The following is a 22,786-nucleotide window of genomic DNA, read 5'->3' on the forward strand; positions in this document are numbered from 1 at the left end:
TTTCCAAGGCGCCCGAAGGCCAGGCAAGGAATAATGGATGGAAACTGAACAAGGAGATTCAACCTGGAAATAAGGAGAAATTTTCTGACAGGGAGAACAATCAATCAATGGAACAGAAGTTGCCTTTGGAAGTTGTGGGAGCACCATCACTGGAGGCTTTCAAGAAGAGACTGAACTGCCATCTGTCAGAAAGGGTGTAGGATCTCCTGCTTGGGCAGGGGGTTGGACTAGATGACCTACAAGGTCCCTCCCAACTCTATCTGTGTTTAACCGGCAGGGGAATGGTTCAGTGTGAACGGCAGGCAAGTCCATGCGCAGTTCCATTTGCAATTCTGCCCATATGTTAATAGGACAGACCAGTTATTTGCTATGCAGAAATCAGACCAGTGGTTGGGATGCTGCCGGTTCTCACTGGTTCTAGTGAACCAGTAGCTCTTGTGAGTAGTTGGCTCCGCCTACCCACCTGGCCCTTTCCTGTCCTGTGTTTCCTTGTTTTTTAGCTCAGCTGATTCGCACAGAACATATTGCCGCGCCTCAGCCGTTTTACTCACCAGCGCTGAATAGATATTTTGAAGCTTAAAATCGGCGTTTTTTTGAATGCTGCACATGCACAAAGTGCTCTCTTATAGAACGGGTATTTAAAAAGGTTGAATTCCACTACTGAATCAGACAGGTGTATCCTTACAGTCTCTACAGAAGCGCAACTTCCAAAGTTGGTGTACTGAGAATATACTGTACACACACCCATACACGGGTTTTTTTTTTGGGGGGGGGGTGCTCCCTCAAATAAGCTTTTCCTTTTCTAAAAAAACCCTTTCAATACATTCTCGAATACATTTCCTACACTTAAGGGTACTGTAATGGAAAGAGCAGGCGCAATTTACTGAGAAAGAACCAGACTACTTATGTGAATGTACACATCCACAATCCCGTACAGTATACCATTGTTATCAATTAATCACTTTCTGAATGGGTTATTTTGGGCGATACTCACTGTTGATCAGACAAGTGATTCTGCACTTGGTTTAGGCTATCCTTTTGAGTTACAAAATCCAATAAAAACAATCTTAATTAGATCTGTATGAAGTATTACACTAGCATGCTGCTACCCACTGTAAGGATTATTTAACGCAGTAACTTTGCCGTATCCAGCCCAGTCTTATGCCCCTGGACTGTCATATATTGGCAAAAGACATATATGTCAATAAATTCCACCTGCAATTTTTTACAAGGCATTTCATTTTTTAATATAAAAATGACATACGAATCTCAGGGAAGCATGCAATATTAAACGCTGCTTCCCCACTTTACCATGGTCAAAACCATTTTTTAAAAAAGAGAGAAAAAGCACGTTTTAAAGATAAAATAAAGCATTTGTGCATCCATCAAAATTATGGAGTTGGACTGTCATATGTTTTAGGCTTCTGTAAATAAGGTTAAAGAATTCAAGAAGAGATCTTTTAGGATACAGATGATGATTTAACGCTGCCTAGGAAACATGACAGCTGTAGTCTCTTCATGGACCATCTTCTTCTTCCTTCTTTTCAAATCGGTTGGAAGCAATCCAGTTCTGCAAATCTTCCAAATTAATCCATGGTTCTTTTCTGTTCCTCCTCACTGGATCTCTCCCATATATAGTCTTTTGTCGCTAGATGCAGAAAGTACTGGCAAAAAGGAATGCAGAATTGGTTAAAAGGAAAGTGAAAGGCCCCATTTGAATCATTCTGGGCTCGTTTTATTTCACCAGCTTAAATATCTGTGTTTTAAGGCATTTCTTTAAATATCTATTAACAGGGCTCTCCAAACTTGGCAACTTTAAGACTTATGGACTTCAACTTCCAGAATTCTCCAGCCAGCATAGTCTGAAAGTTGCCAAGTTTGGAGACCTCTGATCTATAACCTAAGCATCAAGGCAAACCTAAAAGAGCAATGAATGAGTAAGAAGGGCTCCTTCAGGATATGTTAACAGATTATTAAAAAGAGTAATTTCACCAATCGGCAGATACGTCCAACGTTTCTGGCCGTGGATAGGGAGGACTTACCTATTGGTTCTTCTGGATGAAAGGCCACTTCATTTATTGAACCCGCATGGCCTGGAAGTTTGTAGAGGATCCTTCTGGAGGTTGTATCCCACACATAAACAAACCTGTGTATGATGACAAACACACATAAAGGACTGCCTGCACATAATAGACCAATTTCCTTCTGACTCTCAAATAATATATAAACACAGAAGCTGCTGAACATATAGTCTTGTTTTATCCACATTAAATACCAGTAGAGAAACTTTTTTTTAAGTGTTTAGATGTGCATTTTAGTATTACTTTGTTGTGTTAATAGAATTAAACAGTTTCGAGCATGGTCCTAATCTGCCAACTTCAGAAGCCAGCTTCAGACCAGTGAATTGCAGCTACTTAACACAACCATGTATAACTGGAATTAGAATCAATTAATCTGAATGTACTGCTGCAAAACTGGTTTGTTATGCATTTTAGACCCTGCCGATCAAAACACAATTCTGTGAATTGTAAATTAAAAGGAACATGCAATACAAATGACTAAACAAAATACAGTAAAAATAAACAAAGGAAGGAAGGAAGGAAGGAAAGAAGGAAGGAAGGAAGGAAGGAAGGAAGGAAGGAAGGAAGGAAGGAAGGAAGGAAGGTAGGTGACCACTGCAACTAAGACTAATCAAGACAGTCTCTGGAGCAGCTTGGTTTTAAGTATAACTGTGTGTGTATGCGTGCGTGTATTTATTTTATGTTAAAATAAAGAGGGGGGGCCTTTTAAATGTTAAAAAGTTAAACCAGCAGATTTTTACCTGTCTGCAGATCCAGCAGCGATTTTACTTCCATCTGGGGACCAGGAACATCGCAAAAGGTTCTAACAAACAAGAAAACATGGTCCAATTCCAAGCGTATTTCATGTTCTTTATTTTTATCTGAAAGGAAATCTACCAGGGCTTGCGATATTAACAATACTCTGGGAATGGTTTCCCTCTGAAACCTTAGTCTGAAGTTCTATACCATAGTTTATTGCCAGCACTATAAGCATCTTGTTTTCTTACTATGAAATAGGCTGTGAATGTCAAGATGGTTAATTTATTGAAAACGACAACTGCATGGGGGGGGGGGGGGGGGGGGCAGGGAAGGGAACTTTTTTGCAACAGCTCTAGTTGGAATTTTATCCCACGCGTTAATTTCCAACAGAGGCCTTGTTAAAGTGTTTGCAGCAATTCCAAATTTTAAAAGCCATTTATTCCTCAATTAACTTTCAACTACCAGCCATAAACTAGCAATGTTTCAGCCAACACTTCACTTACCTTCTCAAAATTATGCACGTTCCCTTGGAGTATCTTCACGCATCTTTCTTTGGGAGCAAAGGGCCGAACATCCCAGATGCGAACTAGAACAAATTCAAAACCAGCATGTAGCATCCAGAGCTAATTATGTCGATATTGGCTCATAATGCAGGTTTAATTGCCAGCCAGCTGCTAAAATGTGATTTTAATGCAATAATAACAACAATAACATCAAATAAAGTTGCAACATGTAGATCATCTCAGTTTTCCCTGACAGCCAAGATTAAAGATCCCTGGGAGGACAGCTTAAAGCCAAATACTCAAACTCAACACCAGTGCTGAATGTTCACACATTATAGTTCAAATCGAGAGAGGATAATTTAAAATTCTTTCTCACTTTGAATGAGGAAGTGGCATTACAACCATTGTAGGATTCTCTCTTTATTGTTCTTTTATCTTTTTGTTTCATTCCTTGGATTCCACCAGAAAGTTGTCACTCAATTCTATCTCTCATTCTTGAATTTTCGTCCGTACACCACCGTTGCTCTGAAACAGGGGTGTCAAACTCTCATTGTCACGTCATCACACAACAGTACGACTTTTTCTTCCTTCGCTAAACCCGGGGTGGGCGTGGCCAGCGTGTGATGCATCCGGCTTGCAAGTTTGACACCCCTGCTCTAGAACCAAGAGTGCTGTTAGTCAATTTACCATGGCCATGTTATTACAGGGAGTCCTTGACTTACACAACCATTTGTCTAGCGATGGAAGTTGCAACTGCATTGAAACAAATGATTTATGACTGGTCCTCGCACTAAATGACTATTGTGGCATCCCATAGCCGTATGATCAAAATCTAGGCACTTGACAACTGGCATGGATTTAGATGGCTGCAGCATCCTGCGGTCATGTCATCGCTATTTAGGATCTTTCCAGCCGGTTTTTGACAAGCAAAGCCAATGGAGGAAAGCTAAATTTGCTTAATGACTGCATGATTCATTTAATAACTGAATAACTAACCACCTGTTTAGCAATGGAAATTCTGTTCCCAATTGTGCTCGTAAGTTGAGCACTACCTGAACACATGTGGCACCCAAGAGTCCAACCCAAATTGGCTAAGTTGATGAAGAGTGGCACAGAAAATTCAGTTGCCCAGAAAGCAGTCTATCTACAAATCAGCTTCTAGCAGCTGGATTATCTGCTATTAACCTGGCAGCTCTGAAGGAGAAAATAATGTACTTAAATGTAAAGATGCAGAGCTTCTGGTCATATATGAATGAAACATTGTCCTTCGTTCTTGCATTTTGCATCTCAAAGCCTAGGAACTTATTCCTAACAGCTGGCTTTCCACCCAGACGCTGGGACAGTAAAGTTGAATCCCAGGAACTGTATCGCTGAATGGATGTAAATGATAGATTGGGCCCCTGTTTTTTCTTATTATCACCGTTTATAGTTTTATTATGGTTGTGAGCTGGCCATGGTTGTTTTTTTTTACAAGTGGCCTTATAAAACTTTGAAATAAATAGGTGCGCAATAAGAGCCATGGTGGCACAGTAGTTAAAAGGCAGTACTGCAAGCTCACTCCAGGAGTTCAATTCTGACCGGCTCAAGGTTGACTCAGCCTTCCATCCTTCCAAGGTCAGTAAAATGAGGACCCAGATTGTTGGGGGCAATACGCTGACTCTGTCAATCGTTTAGAGAGGGCTGTAAAGCACTATGAAGCGGTATATAAGTCTAAGTGCTATTGCTATTCTCGTTTGCTTGCCATTTATGAGAAACTGATGAGGATACCATACCTGGAAGTACGGAAAGAGAGTAGGGAAAAAGTGATTACCTGCATTGTCCATTGCATTGGAAAGCAAGTAAGAGCCCTCAGCACTGAGGCTGAGGCCCGTGACAGAATCCGCATGTCCTCTCATTGTGTAAGTTAGCTTGTTCTGACGAAGGTCCCATACCTTTAAGAGATTTAACACAGGCCTGGCATTTTACACTTGAAAGACATACTAGAAACTAAGAAGTCATCATCATCTTTGACCCCATAATCCCTTGCGGGTGGAGTCTGGGCAACTGAATGGAGCTAGCAGAGCGTTTTACTGGCCGGATGCCCTTCCTGTCACCAATGCGGAGTTCTGTTCAGCAGATATATTCTCAGTATGCCCAGGGAGAGAAATATCTGCCTCTAACTAGGATAGAACTCATAGCTTTTGATTCTCAGTTCTCCACCTCTAGGCCACCCCACCACTCCACTAGAAACTAAGAAGCAATTGCCATAAATAAAACAAGGCCCTAAAAAGTGTCACATTTAAATTGTCGTAAAAAGACTTCTAGCCTACACCAATGTTCCAGATACAGGGATTTCTTTCCAGCAATTGATTCTACAGGTAGTCCTTGACCATTCATTTAGTGCAGCGGTCGCCAATGACCACCCACTGGTGGTCCGCAAGAAAATTTTGGTGGTTCAGAGAGAAATGTCACTCCCAGAGCACCCTCCAAAGCAATTAATCCAGGCTGAGCAGGAACACAAGGCTGCACTGCCCACATGGCCCGCGGGAACCCTTCCCGCCCACTCACTCCTTACCTGGCAAACTTGCCTGCTAAATTGCTATTTTTCCTTTTTCCAACCATCAGCTATTCTGCTGTGCCGGGAGATTTAGATTAGCTAAGAAGCAGGAAATCGTTGGATTTCTTGCTTTCCAGCTAATCTTTAGATCTTCGGCTCTGCTTTTAAGCAGAGTCGAACCTTCCTTAAGACTGAAGCAGTACAGACTCAGCTAGCCTATGGTAGATACACAGATCTCTAACAAATTTCAGAGATTTCTGAATGAATCTGTGATTCTGTGAGCAACTCAATCTGCCTGCCTGCTTTTGGGAAAAAGTTGCTCTTTATAAAAAAAAAAAAATCAATATTTATATATTTACATACAAGCCATACCCAGACAGTCACATGACCACCAAGCCACACCCACAAATTAGACCATGCCCACAGAACCAGTTACGAAATTTGAATCCCACCCCGCCTCTGTGTGTTTGTGTGTGTGTGTGTGTGTGTGTATGGGGGGGTGGGGGAGAGAGGTTAGATCAGATCTCTCTCTCTCCCACCAACGTCGGCAAGCCACCGTCAGTCAAAATTCATATTAGTGGTCCCCGGGAGTTACAATTATGAGTTTGGTGGTCCCTGAAGTTCAAAAGGTTGGTGCCCCTGATTTAGTGATAGTTCAAAGTTACAATGCCACTGAAAAAACTGACTTATGACTGTTGCAGCATCCCCATGGTCATGTGATTAAAATACAGGTGCTTGGCAACTGTCTCCTATATATGACGGATGCAGTGTCCCGGGGTCATATTATCAGCTTTTGCAACCTTCTGACTAGCAAGTCAATGGGGAAGCTAGATTCACTAAACAACCTTGTTACTAACTTAACAACTGTAGTGATTTATTTAGCTGTGGCAAGAAAGGTTGTACAATGGATTAGAATTCACTTAACAACTGTCTTCCTTAGCCATAGAAATTTTGGACAAGTATGGTCAATACCTGTATTAAAAACAGTGATATTTTAGGAATAAAATCCAAAAAAGTTTTACATGTGTGGAAAGAGATGATTCCCTCTCACCTGCAGCCCCGCATTATTCATAGCCTACATATGGGGCATCTAGCCAAACCCATTTTCTATTCCTGTTCTTAGAAAAACTTGAAATATCAGAGTGAACTAGCACTGCCTACTCACCCTCATGAAAGAATTTACATTTCAAATGCCAGAGGAAATTAGAAAACCTTCATACCATCTATGCTTTTAACCCATTTTATCTGGGGCTGCCCGTTTTATTTTACAGCGCTAAGTGAAAGAAGAAAAACAAATCAGCTTTTAAAATAAAATATGAAGCCTGACTTCCTGGACCAAGTCAACTGACCTTGATATCGTTGTCGATCCCGCCAGATATTATCTGATCACTGGTATCATTGAAGGTCACAGCTAATACTTGATAGGTGTTCTGAAAGGTCTGAACAGCCGCTTTCTTCCTGATGTCCCAGAGCTAAGAAAAAAAGTGTTATTTTATACATACACATACACAGTGAGAAAGATAATTAGATATAGATACCGTTTCCCTGAAAATACAACCTACCCTGAAAGTAAGTGCTAGCTTGATTTTTACACGTGCACCCAAGATGAGCCCTACCCCCAAACTAAGCCCTAATTAAGATCCTGCTCACTCCAGAGTACACAGGTAAAAATTAAGCTGGCGTGCAGATGGGGGGGGGGGGTGTGGAGCTTCACTACTACTTACCTTTGGACAATTGTAGCCAGGTCTCGCACACCCCGACACCTGCCTTACCGGCCCATTTCTTCTGCAGCCAGCAAGGCTGGCAAGGCTTTCCTGAAGGCCTCTGTAGCTGATAACAAAGTTCCGGATCGATCTGGAGCTCTGTTATCGGCTGCAGAGGCCTTCAGGAAAGTCTTGCCAGCTGCAGAAGAAGTTCCTGAAGGCCTCTGACAGCAAAAAGGAGGGTGGGGGGTGACGTGCGCAAGTGAGGTTAGTCAGTGGATGACATCCCCCGAAAATAAGACCCGGTGCCTTTTTCGGCGGCAAAATAAGACAGGAGGTTACTGTGTAGGGAAGGAGTACTGAAGATAGTTACTGTGTGTCACTCCCCAGATTTACAGATGTATGGTTGAGAAGAGATATGCATCCAGAGGGGGGACAAAATCCCCCCAAACAAACCCCCTTATTCATGTTCATTATAAAGATGACAAACATGGTATAGAACCCAGCTGTACATATTTTGATGGTAAAACCACCAGCACATGCTGGGGAATTCTGGAAGTTGAAGTCCACAAGCCTTGCAGGTTGCCAAGGCTGGACACCTCTGGCCTATAGAGCTTCTCCTAAAATTCTAGTTTTCCTCTTGTAGGCTTGTTCTGACATATGCGTACCTCTATCGGAAGGGGGGTGGTGGAAAAATAGCAAACACTTATATATAAACAGAATCACAATACCAAGTATTAAAAAAAGAGAAAAAAATGGCACCACTTGTTTAAAAGAGGCTGAAAGTCATTGGCTTCTAACAGACAACCAGGAAGACTGGCAGTTAGAAAGGCTAGCCTAAAGCCATCCTGTTTGGCTTTTAGCTTAAGGCAGGGTTGGAACTTAGTCTCCAAGTTTCTTGCTCTGTAATTAAAACTGCACCAAACCAGCCCTCACTGTTATTCTGCAAGAATATAGTACAAATGCTGACCTTCACTGTCCCATCATCACTGCCTGTGCAAACCAGCTGAGGTCCACGTCTTGCTGGATAGCAGGAGTTGACAAATGAAGTGTGTCCTTTAAGTCTTTTCACTCTCTCTCCTGTCTCACTATCCCATACTGCTACTGTTTTATCCGTGGAGGCCGAGAACAGCATGCTGAGAAAGAAGGCAATGGCTATGAATCTTATAAAGCTGGTACTTCTCAACACTTAAAGAAATTACTTATTGCATTAAAAATGATCCATTAGATAAGAGAAAGATATAGACAGGAACTCAATTGGGGGGGAGGGGGGCTCACCTTAATATTGCCTGTAGCATTAAAGGAAAAGGCTACCATGTTTGTTTTGCTACAATTAAAATTTTAGATAATTATGCAACAAGCATAGCCTAGCGACTAAAAACTTAACACACATAATAGATTATATTATGCAGCACTCTTTTACTGTAGGAGTTTCTAAAAAAGTACCTTTTGAGTTGTTCATGCTAAAGGTGCAGTATCTTTGAGGAAATTTTGACTCATATGCTTTTGGCTGGCTTGTGTGTTAAGCTGATATTTAAAGTATTAGTATAGTTTTGAGAGCAGAAATAAGGTTTAAAGATTTTGGATTATTCAAGTTGAATGGAAATTTGACATTTATTGCTCTATGAACAATTTTAAAATGAGTTAATCCAGCTTAAAATCCTATATTGAAAAAATATGTATATCCCTTCTAGCCTTTGAACTGGCTCGTTATCAATTCAATGTAAACACTGGAGTATATGATTTGCTATGAGTATGATTTATTTCTTACTTTAAAACTGAGTCACTTATTTCAAAACATGTGGGTTTTTTTGTAATATACTTATATATGCACATTAATGTACATTTATACACTGTACTGTATATTGTACTTTAATGTATACACACACACATAATACTCACACACACACACACACACCTGCCCACCTAGCAGTTCTAAAGCATGCAAATGCAAGTAGATAAATAGGTACTACTTCAGTGGAAAGATAACAGCATTCTCTGCGCCTTTGACATATAGCCATGTTGTCTACATGACCACAGAAATTGTCTTCAAGACAACACTGACTCCCTCACCAACAGAGATGAGCGCCGCGTCCTGCAGTCGGACATGACTGGACAAGGAAACCTTTATCTTTTACACACACACACACACACACACACATACACACACACACTTTAGCTATATGTAGATTATAGTAACAAAGTATTTTTTTAAAAAAATATTTCAGGGATCCTTTTCAAAGAAAACAAGAAAAGCAATAGCAAACCATAGAAACAATAAAACACAACATATGAATATTATATGAACAAAGTTTTCTTCACTCCTATTGTGGTTTTCTTTTTTGTTTTTTGGTCAAATCACAGATCATTACTTGTTTTCAAAAGCTGAGAAATATTTTTGGCATATTCTACAAAATGTAAAAAAAAACACTGAATACCAACCTGCCATCAGTGTTGTAATGTAATTCCATAACTGCACCACTGTGGCCCTTCAAAGTGGCGTAATTATCACAGTCACCATACACATTCCATAGGACTGAAATGAGAGGGAGGATCAAGCCTAAGTATAGTATTTACCCTGAAAACTGAAATATATTTAAACAGCCATTTCAAATCAAAGGTGCCTAATACACACAATGCAATTAGGCGGGTGATATTGCATTTAAGATTGCAAAAAGTGAAAGTGCTGTTAATATTTGACCTATAATTGACATATTTAGCAACAGACAAGCACAGAGAAAGTAAAATTCTGCTTACTCAAAAGCAAGGGTCTTCACACTTGGCAAGTTTAAGACTTGTGGATTTCCAGCATTCCTGAGCTAACATGACTGGAAGAGGAATTCTGGGAGCTGAAGTCCACAAGTCTTACAGCTGTCAAGTTTGAAGACCCCTGCTCTAAAGGATGAAAAGGGTAAAGCATTCTTTTGTAAATGACAATAAAATTCTGCTAAAAACTACTTAACAGTGCACATCATTAGAGTAGTGGCCCCCAGCCTTTGGAGCACCAGGAACCAGTTCCGTGGAGAGAGATTTTTCCATGGACCAGAGGTGTGTGTGGTTTCGTGTGCTGCCTGCATTCCGCAGATGGGGTTTTCGCTTGTTTGTGTGGCCCGGTTTCTGGCTGCACAAACAAGCGTGGCTTGGTGGCAGTCTACAGACCGTGGGCTGGGAACCCCTACATTAGAAGTATGTCTCTATTTACTGTCACTAGAATGGAATGGCTCTTCTGAGAATACCTAATCTAAAGCTCTAACAAGCCTATCGCGCTCAAAGGAAGATCACAGAATTAACTGACTTACGTATCAACCTGTCAAACCCAGCTGAGGCTAAGGTGGCTCCATTAGGATGAAACTTGCAACAATAAACCTCTCCTTCATGACCAGAAAGTAACATTATGGGTGCTTGCAAAGAGGAACATCTTGGAGGGCCCTAAAATAGAAAGGAAAGGCAACATATTCAAGAAGTTATAAATAAGCACAAACTGTTGATAGAAAAAAAATTAAGTGAGAAAGAAAATCCATCTATATATTTTGAAAAGGCTCAGACATTTCTCACTTAAGGCTAAGAAACAGGATAAATATTGTAACCAATAGAAAATGCAAACATATAGCTATGGCTAAAGTAGCAGAAACTGTAGGTCCAACTGCAGACAATGAATTAGAAAAAATTGCATTCATAATCTGTAAACAGTTATTCCATTAATACCAGCATTCACACAAAAAGAGATCAGTAAGTTTATTATTGTTTGTTCTGTATTTTTATAGGCTTGCTATATTATCCATATCGCTTTTAATATGGGCACTAACATCCTAATAAATTGAACAAACACTTATCACATTCACTAAGCAACATTTGGGAAAATGCAGCAAATACACGTTTAACAGAAAGTTTAATAGTTTAATAGACAAAAAGAGTATAACCATAAGCAGCATGAAAGTTTAATGATTATGATGATGATTATCATCATTTGTTGTACATTCAGCTAGGAGATTAGGCTAGATTTGGAATTTTATCCACCTATCAAGAATTTGGGATAGGCAGATATTCTAATAGAAGAGAGTATTTGTAGCTCAGGGTTGCAACAAGGAATCCCTGATGTTCTCTGAGCTTGGTTGTTTTCTTGCAAACATTTCATTCCTTAACGAGTGTAACATCAGAGAGCAAACCCCACTCCCTTCTCACACTGATGATGTTACCTAGCTGGGTAATGAGATATCTGCAGGAAAGCAGCCAAGCTCAGAGTCTATGGAGATTCTCAGTCATCCAGGTCACAGACTTTTCTTCTTCTTTTCTTTGAAGAGATTTTGCTGCTCATCCAAGAAGCTTCTTCAGCTCTGACTGGATGGTAGTGGAGAATGGAAGAATTTATATTCCTTGCAGAAAGCTGGTCATTTACATCCTTTTAGAGGGTTGTTGAGGCACTTGGAGGTTTATCTGTATCCTCAAGGTCACCTGAGTAGGGATGCAATTTTTCTCTGGAAATCCATTCATACCCCTAAAACCCTTCAAAGCTCAGAGAGCAACAATGACCCCATAGGCAGATATTGTTGTTTGATGGTGTTTAAAGGGATTGTGTTGTTTTATTATCTCTTATTCATTAAACATGAAACTCAGTCAACTGAACATTTAAAAATGTATCACAAATATCACTGACTGGCTCTGACGGTTGATACGGGTTGCTGCCAGCATCCCAGGTATCAACCAAGTATCTTCTTATAATGTATGTTGTTCTGAGTAGCACAGGCTTTTGCAATTTCTTGATGTGTTTTGTAAAATTCTTGGACATGGTACCAAGTGCCCCGATGACAATGGGTATGTATCACTGTTGCATGTTTCATCCATAACCGTGTAGTTTCAATGGCCAGGTCGCGATATTTTGTAAAAAAATTTCCAGTTTTTTTCTTTGACTGGCGTCTGCTGGTACAGCGATATCAATAAATTGTACATTTCCAGTTCTTTTTCTTCGACTCTGGCGTCTCCTGGTACAGCGATTTCAATAAGTTGTACATTTCCAGTTCTTTTTCTTCGACTCTGGCATCTGCTGGTACAGCAGTATCAATAAATTGTACATTTCCAGTTCTTTTTCTTTGACTCTGGCATCTCCTGGTACAGCGATATCAATAAATTGTACATTTCCAGTTCTTTTTCTTCGACTCTGGCATCTGCTGGTACAGCAATATCAATAAATTGTACATTTCCAGTTCTTTTTCTTTAACTCTGGCGTCTCCTGGTACAGCGATATCAATAAATTGTACATTTCCAGTTCTTTTTCTTCGACTCTGGCATCGGCTGGTACAGCGATATCAATAAATTGTACATTTCCAGTTCTTTTTCTTCGACTCTGGCGTCTCCTGGTACAGTGATATCAATAAATTGTACATTTCCAGTTCTTTTTCTTCAACTCTGGTATCTCCTGATACAGCGATATCAATAAATTGTACATTTCCAGGTTTTTTTTAAACTCTGGTATCTCCTGATACAGCGATATCAATAAATTACGTGCTTCAGTTTTCGACAACTGTGACATGCAGCGTATTGTGTTCTAAATGCCGTCCCGTCTGTATTCGGAAGTCCCACAAGACATCTCATTTTTGACATTTTTTTCCATTTTATGTTTCAATGACAATTTTTTCCACTTTATGTTCCAAGGTGTATTTTTTACACAATGACCAATGGATTAATTTAGCAACTCAATCATGTCTAGCTCTGTAGTCAGTTTGCACTGTTTTGGTGCACTCACATATTAAATGTGAAAGAGTTTCAATGTTGTCATTGCAAAGTTATTATTGCTGTTGTTTGTTGTTGTAACCCTCATCTTCTACCCCAAAACGTAGCAAGCAGGTAACCTAATGCAAAATAAAATTCTGAATCGGCTTAGCAGACAAGACATGAGAATTAGGAAATGACGTTGAATTAAACGATTCTGAAGGGGAAAAGCCCAACATCCATTTTCAAGGAAAAACTTAGCCGCGTCTCTCCCAGGGAGAAACTCACCGCCTGCAACAAGGCGCCCGGAGGCGGTTGCCCGGCTCCGGGACCCGGCCCCAAAATGAGCTCATGGCGGGGTTTCTTAGCAGCCGCAGCCGCCGCCACCAAAGCCATATCCGGCCCAGGAGCCTTCCGTTTCTGCGGGTCGATCATCTTCTTGGCCCTCAACACCGCCGCGCGGGTCCAACAGTGCCACAAGGCCACGCCCTCTTCTCCTCATTGGTTCTTTACACGGCCGTTCCCCGACGCCGGTTGGCTCAAGACGCTGTCGAGGAGGCGGGAGGACCAAGATGTAGGGATCGCTACGCTTAACACGGAGAACGCCGAATGGTCGAGACCCACTCGACCCTGCATTTATTCTGTCTCCCCATTGGCTGAAAGGAGCGGGGGGGGGGAGGAGAAAGAAGGCTGCCTGCGCTCTGAGGGCGGCGGGTAACGAAGACGGCGGTTGGAGTGGAGGTCCTGGTTTGAGTCTTGGACGGCGGTAAGATGTGAGTCGGGGCAAAAAGGACCGGGCGAAGGCGGTTTCGAGTTTTAAATTCTCTTCAGTTTGGCTTCTCAAGGATAACTAGGCCTGTCACTTTCTCCTAACGGTTTGTCCTGTGAGGTAAATTAATGGTAGTTGTAGTCCAACACTGAACGTGAAATTGGAAGCGAAGGACGGCTCCCATCATCCGCTGCCGGGGAAGGGAGGGCGGGAGGGAGGGAGGGAGTAAGATGTACACGCTGACCGGAATGTGGAAAAATAAAAAGCTTGAACTCGCTTTACTGTTCTTTACTGAAACTTGTATGTTGTTTGTAATATGTCTCCGTTAACTTTGCTTCTTTTTCAATACAAGAGCTTTTTTTTTAGCTGCCAAGGGGATAATATAGAATATAGAAAAAGAAACTTGATCAGAAGATTGGCATAAACTCCGTTGGTGGAAGCTGAAAGCCATGGATCAACTTCCAGAACTCTATGCTGTTTTCCAAGGAGAGGTAGGGTCCCAAACAGTTAATTTTCAGAGATGAGATTGAGTACATAACAAAAATGTGATTTCACAGTTAACAAGTTCAGGTAGGTTGAATAGATATAAGTTTAATAAAAATGGGTGTTTTTTTTCCAATTAACACATGAGTCTATTGTTTAAAAAATACTTTATATAAGTGGCTAGGATATCTAATCAATAGATTTAGAACTAAGTAACGGGCTTTGGTAAAGTTTCTTGAATAACATCTTAGAAATAGTGTGGAATTGTGCTATATCAGTTGGTAGTTTGGTGCTGAATTTTATACACACACACACACACACACATATATATATATAATCTTAGCCATGCCAAAGTGGATAAGGTTTATTCCCAAGTATACATAGAATTTTAATTTAAGGAGACAATTTTTAGATAGAGAAGATTCAGTGAAAGAAATAGCACACTAGTGGACCCATATTTATGTAAGTATTCCCTCTGATATTTCCAAACAGATCTCAAGAGGCTACCTGATCTTTAGCATCAGATAGACAAAACTAAGAATATTGTACTAGCTTCCATTGTTATTGGGAGCAGGGTAAGGAGACAGTATATTAATAAACGGTGCTTTGTTTGTGAGTGGTTGTATGTATTTTTGTTACAGGTTGCTTCTGTGACAGAATATGGAGCATTTATAAAAATCCCAGGAACCCCAAAACAAGGTTTGATTAATTATGTGGTGACTATTGTGTTACTTTTCCACTTACAAGTGTTTGAGCGTACCAATTCCCAAGTAACCTTGGTGGCTTACATAAAACTTACACTGCTAATCATCGACTTATGATCATTATTGAGACCAAAACTTATGTTGCTAAGTGAAACAGTTAAGTGATTTTTGCTCATTTTATGATCTTTCTTGTCACAGTTGTAAGTGAATTACTGCAGTTAAGTTAGGAACATGGTTGTTAAGTGAATCTGGCTTCCCCATTGAGTTTGATTGTTAGAAGGTCACAAAAGGTGATCACATGATCCTGGGACATTGCAACCATCATAAATATGAAACAATTGCTAAGCATCTGAATTTTGAACATGTGATTATGGGGATGCTGCAACAGTAGTAAAACAGTTATAAGTCACTTTTTTCAGAGCCATTGTAACTTTGAAGGGTCACTAAATGAACTGTTGTCAGTTGATTACTTGTATTATGTGAAAATGAATAGAAAGCAAAATTGAATAGTTTCTTTGTAGAACACAGGTTGTTTTAGAAAACTACTTTATTGATTTCTAGCAGAAAATAAAATACTTTCTTGTTATTGCCATAGGACTTGTTCACAAAAGCCAAATGTCAAATTGTAGAGTGGACAAACCTTCAGAGATGGTGGATGTTGGAGAAAAGGTGTGGGTGAAACTTATAGGAAAAGAGGTAAATTTGTGGCTTCCTTTATTGATTCCTACCAAATAAAGATTTAATAGTTAGCATTTACTGTACAAATGCTTTATTAAAGAGGAATGATATCACAGTCTTAACATTTACTCTGAAGTTCACAGGCAAAGTTACTGAAAAAGCATGCAATCAGAAAATCTAAATTTTCAAAGAAAACGTTAATTTCATTTGAATTTTAAACATGGAATTGAATGAGATTGAGTTTTATGAATGATGTGGGTACAAGACATCTCAAATTAGTTCAAAAATTGATCCATCCTGTAAATTTATTCTAACTAAAAGTTATTTATATGTTTCATAAAGTACCCCTTCTGAAATATCCAGTCCAGTTGTGAAAAAAAAGCTCATTGTGAATAGCTAATGTATTTTATATTAATACATTTCAATGATTGAAGTATAGTACCTTAAAGTGATTGTTATCATCTTAACATCAGTTTTTGGGTATCTGGGAATGAAATAAAAATCAAAATGTATCGCCTTGTGTTTTCAGAAGAAGGATGACAAACTGAAACTATCTCTTTCCATGAAAGTTGTTAACCAAGGAACTGGAAAAGACTTAGACCCCAATAATGTTGTCCTTGAGTAAGTAAAATCTCCATTCCTCTAATCTTTCTTCTCTGTACGAAAGGTCTTTCTGGTATGACTTGTCATAAAGAAAGTGTAAAAATTCAACAGTTCTTCTGAGCTAAGTAGAAGGGACCACCAAGACAGGGGTCCCCAATCCCCAGGCTATGGACGAGTACTGATCCATGGTCTGTTAACCGGTCTACACAGCTGGATGCAGCCAAGTGAATCCTACCATAAACTGCATATTCAAGGGATCAAGGTTGTCTGTTCTTCCTCCTACCTATCTCCAGTCTTGGAAAAATGGTCTTCCGACAAAACCTGATGCCCAAAAGGTTGGGGACTGCTGCACCAAGAATCTCTGCAACAAAATGTAGTGTAGAGGATTCCTGTTCAGTATTTCATCCAGACTTCTTAACAAAGCACTTATTTCACTCTTTCTGTTGATTTTATTCCTGCCCATAGAATAGCCAGTCAACATTTTATGTTTAATAAGTATGATTATACCATGCCAAGATGTGTTGGATTCTTCCCACATTTATATCCCACACTTCTTAATTACCCATCTCGGCTGTCTGTTGGCAAATGAATTTATTTATTTATACACAAACATGTATTTTCAAAGTAGTGAAAACCATCTTGTTTTGGCAGACATTTTGGGTAGACATTTCTTAACCTTGGCAACTTTAAAATGTGGCTGTGGAATTCTGGGAGTTGAAATCCACACTTGTGTAGACAGGTGGTCCTGGGCTTCATTTGTAATTTTTAGCATGATTTATGAAATGTATTTTTGTAGTAGATAAACTGCCTTGAGCTGTGAGAAGTTGGATGATATAAAAAAGTTGCTAAAATAATTTTGTGATTGCATAGATTTCTGATTATGGACAGTAAGTTAGAAAGAATCATAGAGAGTGACAACTCAGGAAGCTACCTTTTAATATTAATTTTCTTGACATAACTTAGAATGTATTCATTGTTCCATGTAGAACAAGGTTTTCCTAACTTAATATTAATGGTTGTTTCTGTTTCTTTATGCAGACAAGAGGCACGGAAAAAATGCTCCTTTAGAGATTATACCAATCAAAAGATTACTTTAGAAGCTGTTTTGAACACTGTGTGTAAGAAATGTGGTTGTCCAGGTATGCGATTAATATATATATTTTATTTATTGTGCATTTTCAGGGAGTTATAGAAGGTAGGAGTTTGAAAGAAGTTGAGAAACCAAGCAAATATAATTTTTATTTGTTGGCCTATAATATTTTTATTCCATATGGTGACAGTATATGCCCTTTTCTTCAAAATTGGAGAACATAAATGTAATGAGACTTAAGCATTTAGGTATAACGATTATCTAGAATTCTGTATAAATCTTGAGATAGAGAAGAGTAATCTAAAAAGGTTGCCTTATTTTATGTATCTATATAATTCATTTGTTGTAGGTCATTTCGCCAAAGATTGTTTCATGCAGCCAGGAGGGACAAAATACACCCTTATACCAGAGGATGAGCCAGCCCCTGAAGAAGATGAAAAGAAAGCTCACCACTCTATGAAGAAAAGAAAAAAGGTATCTATGGACATTTTCAGTCAACCAGGTCATTGCTCAAAAATGGTTTTCCAAGAGGCAACTGAATTTTCTTTGTTTTCCCTTGAGGCTGTTTTGCTTCTCATCCAAGAAGTTTCTTCAGTTCTGATTGAATGGTGGAGAATGGAAGGATTTATATTCTGTGCAGTCATCTGGTCTTTAGCACTCCCTCTGAAAGTTGTTGAGGCTTCTTGGAGGTTTATCTGTGCCCTCAGAGACACCAGAATAGTGCATATGGGTGTGGAGCCTTCTTGGAACTGCTGAAAGGGCTTGTAAACAGGAAACAGGTGGTGTCATATCCCTCCCCCTCTCTGGAGAGAGGGTGGTTTTTGATTTTTGAACCCTCTTTCAAACCAGCGGTCCTCTCTGTCCAGAATGTGGGACTTTGCTGTCTTCAAAAGAGTGGCCTTTGTCTTTCATTGAGAGGTACCACTTTCTTAAAGCTGCATGTCAAATTTTACTTGACAGAGCTATGCTGTTAAATAGATAGGAATTTGTAGCATTACATAGAGCTCTGACTTTAAAAGATACAAAGTATCTACTGAAATTTCCCTGCACAAATTGAGCACTCTTAATTTATAATTAGATGCCAGTTTGCATATGTAGTTTAGTTTGTATTCTATGTAATAAACAGTAGCTTCTATTTCTACTCTTTTTTTGGGGTTGGCGGATCTTTATTACAGCAGAGAAATAGCTCCATTATACAAGTACTTCCTGACTTACAACAATTCATTTTAGTGACTGTTCAAAGTTACGTCACTGAAAAAAAATGACTTATGACCGTTGAAGCATCCCCACAGTGACATGATTGGATGCTTGGCAACTGGTTCATATTTATGACCGTTGCAGTATCTCGGGGTCATGTGATCACTTTTTGCCACCACCTGACAAGTTTGACAACCGTGTTACTAACTTAACAACTGCAATGATTCAGTGAACAACCATGACAAGAAAGATCATTAAATGAGGGGAAACTCAACTAGCCTCACTTAGGAACAGTAATTTTGGGGTCAATTGTGGTTGTAAGTCGGGGCCTACCTGTATATGTATTCATCAAGAGATTTTTTTTTTCCTCCCGACCAGGATAAAAAGAAAAAAAGGAAACGTAAGAATACGGACTTGGAGGCTTCTGACAGTACCAATTCCGACAATGGGAACCAGCCAGCCCGGAAGAAGGCAAAACGCAAGGAAAAAAACAGTCCATCTCGGAAAAGGAAAAAGAAGCATCATAAGAAAAAGCACAAAGAATGAGAGTGAGAATCTGACTCTGCGCTGCGTATGTTCTCAGTGAAAATTGTGGCTTCCATTCCCTGTGACGGTCATCAGTTGGAAAAAGAACAACTGAACCAGCAGGATGCGTTAAGATAAAATGGTTTTTCTTTCTTTGAAAATCACTTTTGTTTTTCAAGGATTATCACAAGGATGGCTATTCTCCTTCCATAAAGTGGAAAGGAAGGAGCAGCCTGCCACTGGGTGGTCGTCCCAGTTGTTAGGCTTCATTCTTGTGAAATCTTACTCCGTTCTTTCATTTCTTCATGCTTGGATTTTAGCCAGCCTCTTTGGAGCAACCCAGAGCCATCTTGCAGAAACTTGTATGGAGCTGGCAGTCGGTGCATTTCCTCACTTGGGAACAGCTGTGTGTTGACTCAGCATCCGCCAGTTATTGTCTGCCTACCAGCAGAAGGAACTGTGAATGTACCCTCTCACCCAACAGGGACACATTGGTTGAAGAACAGATCATGCCACCACATTCCTGTTATCCTATTTGTCCTGTAATACTGTAGGAGGAAGAAATCGGGTACAGGAGCAGTTATCTTAAAAACTGAGAAACGAGCCAAGTGTTTACCTTTGAACCATGAATAAAGTTTTGGTTTGTGGGGTTCTTTTTACTGTAGTTTTGGATTTGGGGAAGGAACAGGAATAGCCCTTCCAGTTGTGTCACCTTCCTTTTATGAGATGCTTTACAAACTAGGGTGTCAAGCACTTTTGTGTCTGGGGCTCACTTACATTATACTTTTGTTAGTTTTGGAGGCTGCAAGGGTGCAGTCAGTGACTTGCAGTAGATAATGCTGCATTTTGGGGTTGTTTCTTCCCAGACTGGATTTAAGAGCTGAAATGAAGACTCCAGACCTCAGTGAACCTTCACAGAGCTATTTTGCTTCCCTCCCCCAGAAGAGAAAATTTCCTGAGTGGGCTCATATAAATGGAACTGAGGGTGGCGTGCTGTTCTTACATTGACCATTATACTTTAGGGCAGGGCTTCCTAACCCGCGGCCCACGGACTGGCACCAGGCCAAGGCATGCCAGCAACCAAGCTGTGTGAACAAGTGAAGCCCCACCCATGGGGTGCAAGCAGCCTGCAAAACCTCACCCCCTCCGATCTGCAGAAAAACCTCTCCACGAAACTGGTCCCTGGTGCTCAAAAGGTTGAGGGCACTGCTTTAAGGCATTGTTATTTAGACAGGAAACTGCTGGTCAGTTCCAAGGCTCTAGTCTAAATTGGGAACAGCCTGGTAGAAATCAGTGACAATTTAGTGACTTCTTATTGTTACCAAAAAAAACCCTGCAGCACCAGTCCATGAAATACCAGGAGCTGAATCCAACTTGAAAGAACTCCCCCCCCACCCATATTATATTATTTTAGCTATTAAGAATGCAGAGTTGCAGTCAGTGACATAACATTGGAGCGCCAGCTTTTCTGTATTATCCTGGCAACTTTGAAGCTTATATCCTGTATTTCTGCCTTTGGGAAATCTAAGGCAATTTACATAAGGTGTGTAACTAAACTCTTTGATCAGAGATTAGGTAAGATAGCTGTCTTGCAAATCATGCCTCTAGCATCGTACTATTTCTCATAAACGTAACTATCAATCACTTCAAGAACCATAATTGCCAAAAAACCCCACTTCTCAGTGCCTATATTATCTTCAGAAGTTCTTCAAAGAAAACCACCATGTATTATTGAATTTTCCTACTCTGATTGGCACAATGCACATTGATGGCATAAGCCTCTACATCGTGTGGTCTTACCTGCTTTTTATGTTACAAGGAAAAGCAGTGTTAGCTTCAAAGTTTTCAGCTTGGTTCAAAGTTTTCAAACTTTCTATCTGTAATAGAGCTGCTACATTTTTTGAAGAGCCACTTTGCTGAATATATGTTTGAGCAAAGTGCCTCTGTGTAGTGCATGCCTAAGGACTAAAGATTACAAGCTGCCCAAGAAATGATACACAGTAACAGAAATATACCACTAAAAGGTCCACCAGTGAATGAAGACATAGATTAGCCAAAATGTAACCCAGCTAAGATTAAGATGTAAATGCTATCTGTTTTGAGCAGCTGGGGTGTAATTGGGATTGGAGCCTGTCAAATGTGCACTTCAAAGTTGTTCCAAAGAACTGGTCTAGCCATCCAGCCACACAGTGTCATAGAATTTTACCCCCACCTCCATTCCAAAGGATACGGCTAATAATTTTTCCTGGATATATCAAACTACTCAGACTTATTCCAGTGGGAGAATGCAAATAATTTAAGGGCCAAATCACACAGATAACTAAGCATTTTCAATTGCATCTGGAAGGCCATTGGCAATTAGTGCAAGAATCACATTACTGGTATATCCCACCAGCAAAGACCAGTCAACACACAGGCTCCTGTAATTTGAATCAACTGGAAAACTTTAAATGATCTTCAAAGTGTTGCGGTAATCTAAGCAGATGGTGACAAGAACATGAGTCACTATAGTTAAGATTCTCCTAAGGACTGCAACTGGCATGGCCAGCCAAAGCCAAAGCCACTACTTATTTTTCCAGCAGAAGCCATGAGTCCAGATCTATATACCTAAGTCATACACCTGTGTCCCCCCAAGAACAGAGTGCAAAATAATTTGACCAGATGTATTGGATGAACAAAGGCATAAAGTAATACCCAGGACTGTTCCTCTCTCCCACCACATGCCAGTTAATTTTTTATTTTGCAAAGAGGGAAGGGTTAGTGAGTATGGTAGACCTTCCCATGAATTGCTAACTGTACATTAATATCAGTAGTGCTGATATAAGGACTCAAGTACATTGCTGTTACTTTTGACTCACATACTGATACTCCAGAAGGAAAGTATAAAATGTTTTAAGAGTCCAGTGCAATTTAGAACAAATAGGGGTTATATATAATTTGATTGTCTCTAGAAGAAACTCATTGGAAATACGTGGAGATAACCAGTCACTCAGATCAAATGCTCTAGGACCGTGTTTCTTAACCTTGACAACTTTAAAGATGTGTGGACTTGAACTCCCAGAACTGAATGCTGCTTGGGAAATTCTGGGAGCTGAAGTCCACACATCTTAAAATGTGCCGAGGTTGAGAAATAACCTTTAGGAGATGGTGCTTTCTGCAAAGGCTGCTGTCGTTTCTGTGTGCTTCATTTAAAGTCACTGATAGAAGAAATATGTGCTCCTCCCTAAATATATATACACTGGAGAATTTCTAGAAACTGACTAAACAACAGAGCAAGAAATTTTGATCAAAAATGATATAACCATCCTAGGAATGACTCAGTGCTTTGGAAATACTGTTGCTGACAGGAGGAGAAAATAAAACTTGTGTGGCATGTATTTCCAAACTTGTCTGTACTTTAAAAGTTGTTCACTCCACCCAGAGGTTTGTGTCTGAGTGATTCCAGTTTACTCGCTGCTACCTTTATGATC

The 22,786-nt window shown here is 40.0% G+C and overlaps 2 protein-coding genes across 7 annotated transcripts; one reads left to right on the forward strand and one right to left on the reverse strand.

Annotated features, from left to right (window-relative positions):
• Window positions 1-1,221: 1,221 nt before the first annotated feature.
• Window positions 1,222-13,875, reverse strand: SNRNP40 (small nuclear ribonucleoprotein U5 subunit 40). The gene is made up of 10 exons (XM_026702443.2): window positions 13,556-13,875; window positions 10,861-10,990; window positions 10,004-10,097; window positions 8,532-8,697; window positions 7,208-7,330; window positions 5,133-5,253; window positions 3,323-3,405; window positions 2,822-2,883; window positions 2,043-2,146; window positions 1,222-1,664 (listed from the first exon to the last, which is right to left on the reverse strand). Exons 1-10 carry the CDS (start codon window positions 13,700-13,702, stop codon window positions 1,615-1,617), a joined length of 1,080 nt encoding a protein of 359 aa, XP_026558228.1. The 5' UTR covers window positions 13,703-13,875; the 3' UTR covers window positions 1,222-1,614.
• A 49-nt stretch (window positions 13,876-13,924) lies between these two features.
• ZCCHC17 (zinc finger CCHC-type containing 17) lies at window positions 13,925-19,968 on the forward strand. 6 transcript variants are annotated; one of them, XM_087939849.1, is made up of 8 exons: window positions 13,925-14,033; window positions 14,403-14,527; window positions 15,161-15,218; window positions 15,819-15,919; window positions 16,431-16,522; window positions 17,543-17,643; window positions 17,944-18,068; window positions 19,170-19,968. In XM_087939849.1, the coding sequence occupies exons 2-8, from the start codon at window positions 14,486-14,488 to the stop codon at window positions 19,335-19,337; spliced, it is 687 nt and encodes a 228-aa protein (XP_087795975.1). In that variant the 5' UTR covers window positions 13,925-14,033; window positions 14,403-14,485; the 3' UTR covers window positions 19,338-19,968. The 6 variants fall into 6 exon arrangements, with proteins under 6 accessions (XP_087795975.1, XP_087795970.1, XP_087795971.1 ...); XM_087939844.1 differs by having other exon boundaries at window positions 13,929-14,040; window positions 14,389-14,527; XM_087939845.1 differs by having other exon boundaries at window positions 13,929-14,033; window positions 14,389-14,527.
• Window positions 19,969-22,786: the final 2,818 nt, after the last annotated feature.

Source organism: Pseudonaja textilis, chromosome 10 (assembly GCF_049901715.1).
Source record: "Pseudonaja textilis isolate UNSWEBS1 chromosome 10, rPseTex1.2, whole genome shotgun sequence".
Classification (NCBI taxonomy): domain Eukaryota; kingdom Metazoa; phylum Chordata; class Lepidosauria; order Squamata; family Elapidae; genus Pseudonaja; species Pseudonaja textilis.

Coding starts and splice junctions, on each gene's coding strand:
- SNRNP40 (XM_026702443.2), bottom strand. CDS start 13,702: ATGATCGACCCGCAGAAACGGAAGGCTCCTGGGCCGGATATGGCTTTG. Junction 10,991..13,555: donor CGGGCGCCTTGTTGCAGGCG/GTGAGTTTCTCC, acceptor TTTCTATTTTAG/GGCCCTCCAAGATGTTCCTC. Junction 8,698..10,003: donor CATTACAACACTGATGGCAG/GTTGGTATTCAG, acceptor CTTCTTTCTCAG/CATGCTGTTCTCGGCCTCCA.
- ZCCHC17 (XM_087939849.1), top strand. CDS start 14,486: ATGGATCAACTTCCAGAACTCTATGCTGTTTTCCAAGGAGAG. Junction 15,920..16,430: donor TGAAACTTATAGGAAAAGAG/GTAAATTTGTGG, acceptor TTGTGTTTTCAG/AAGAAGGATGACAAACTGAA. Junction 17,644..17,943: donor TAAGAAATGTGGTTGTCCAG/GTATGCGATTAA, acceptor CATTTGTTGTAG/GTCATTTCGCCAAAGATTGT.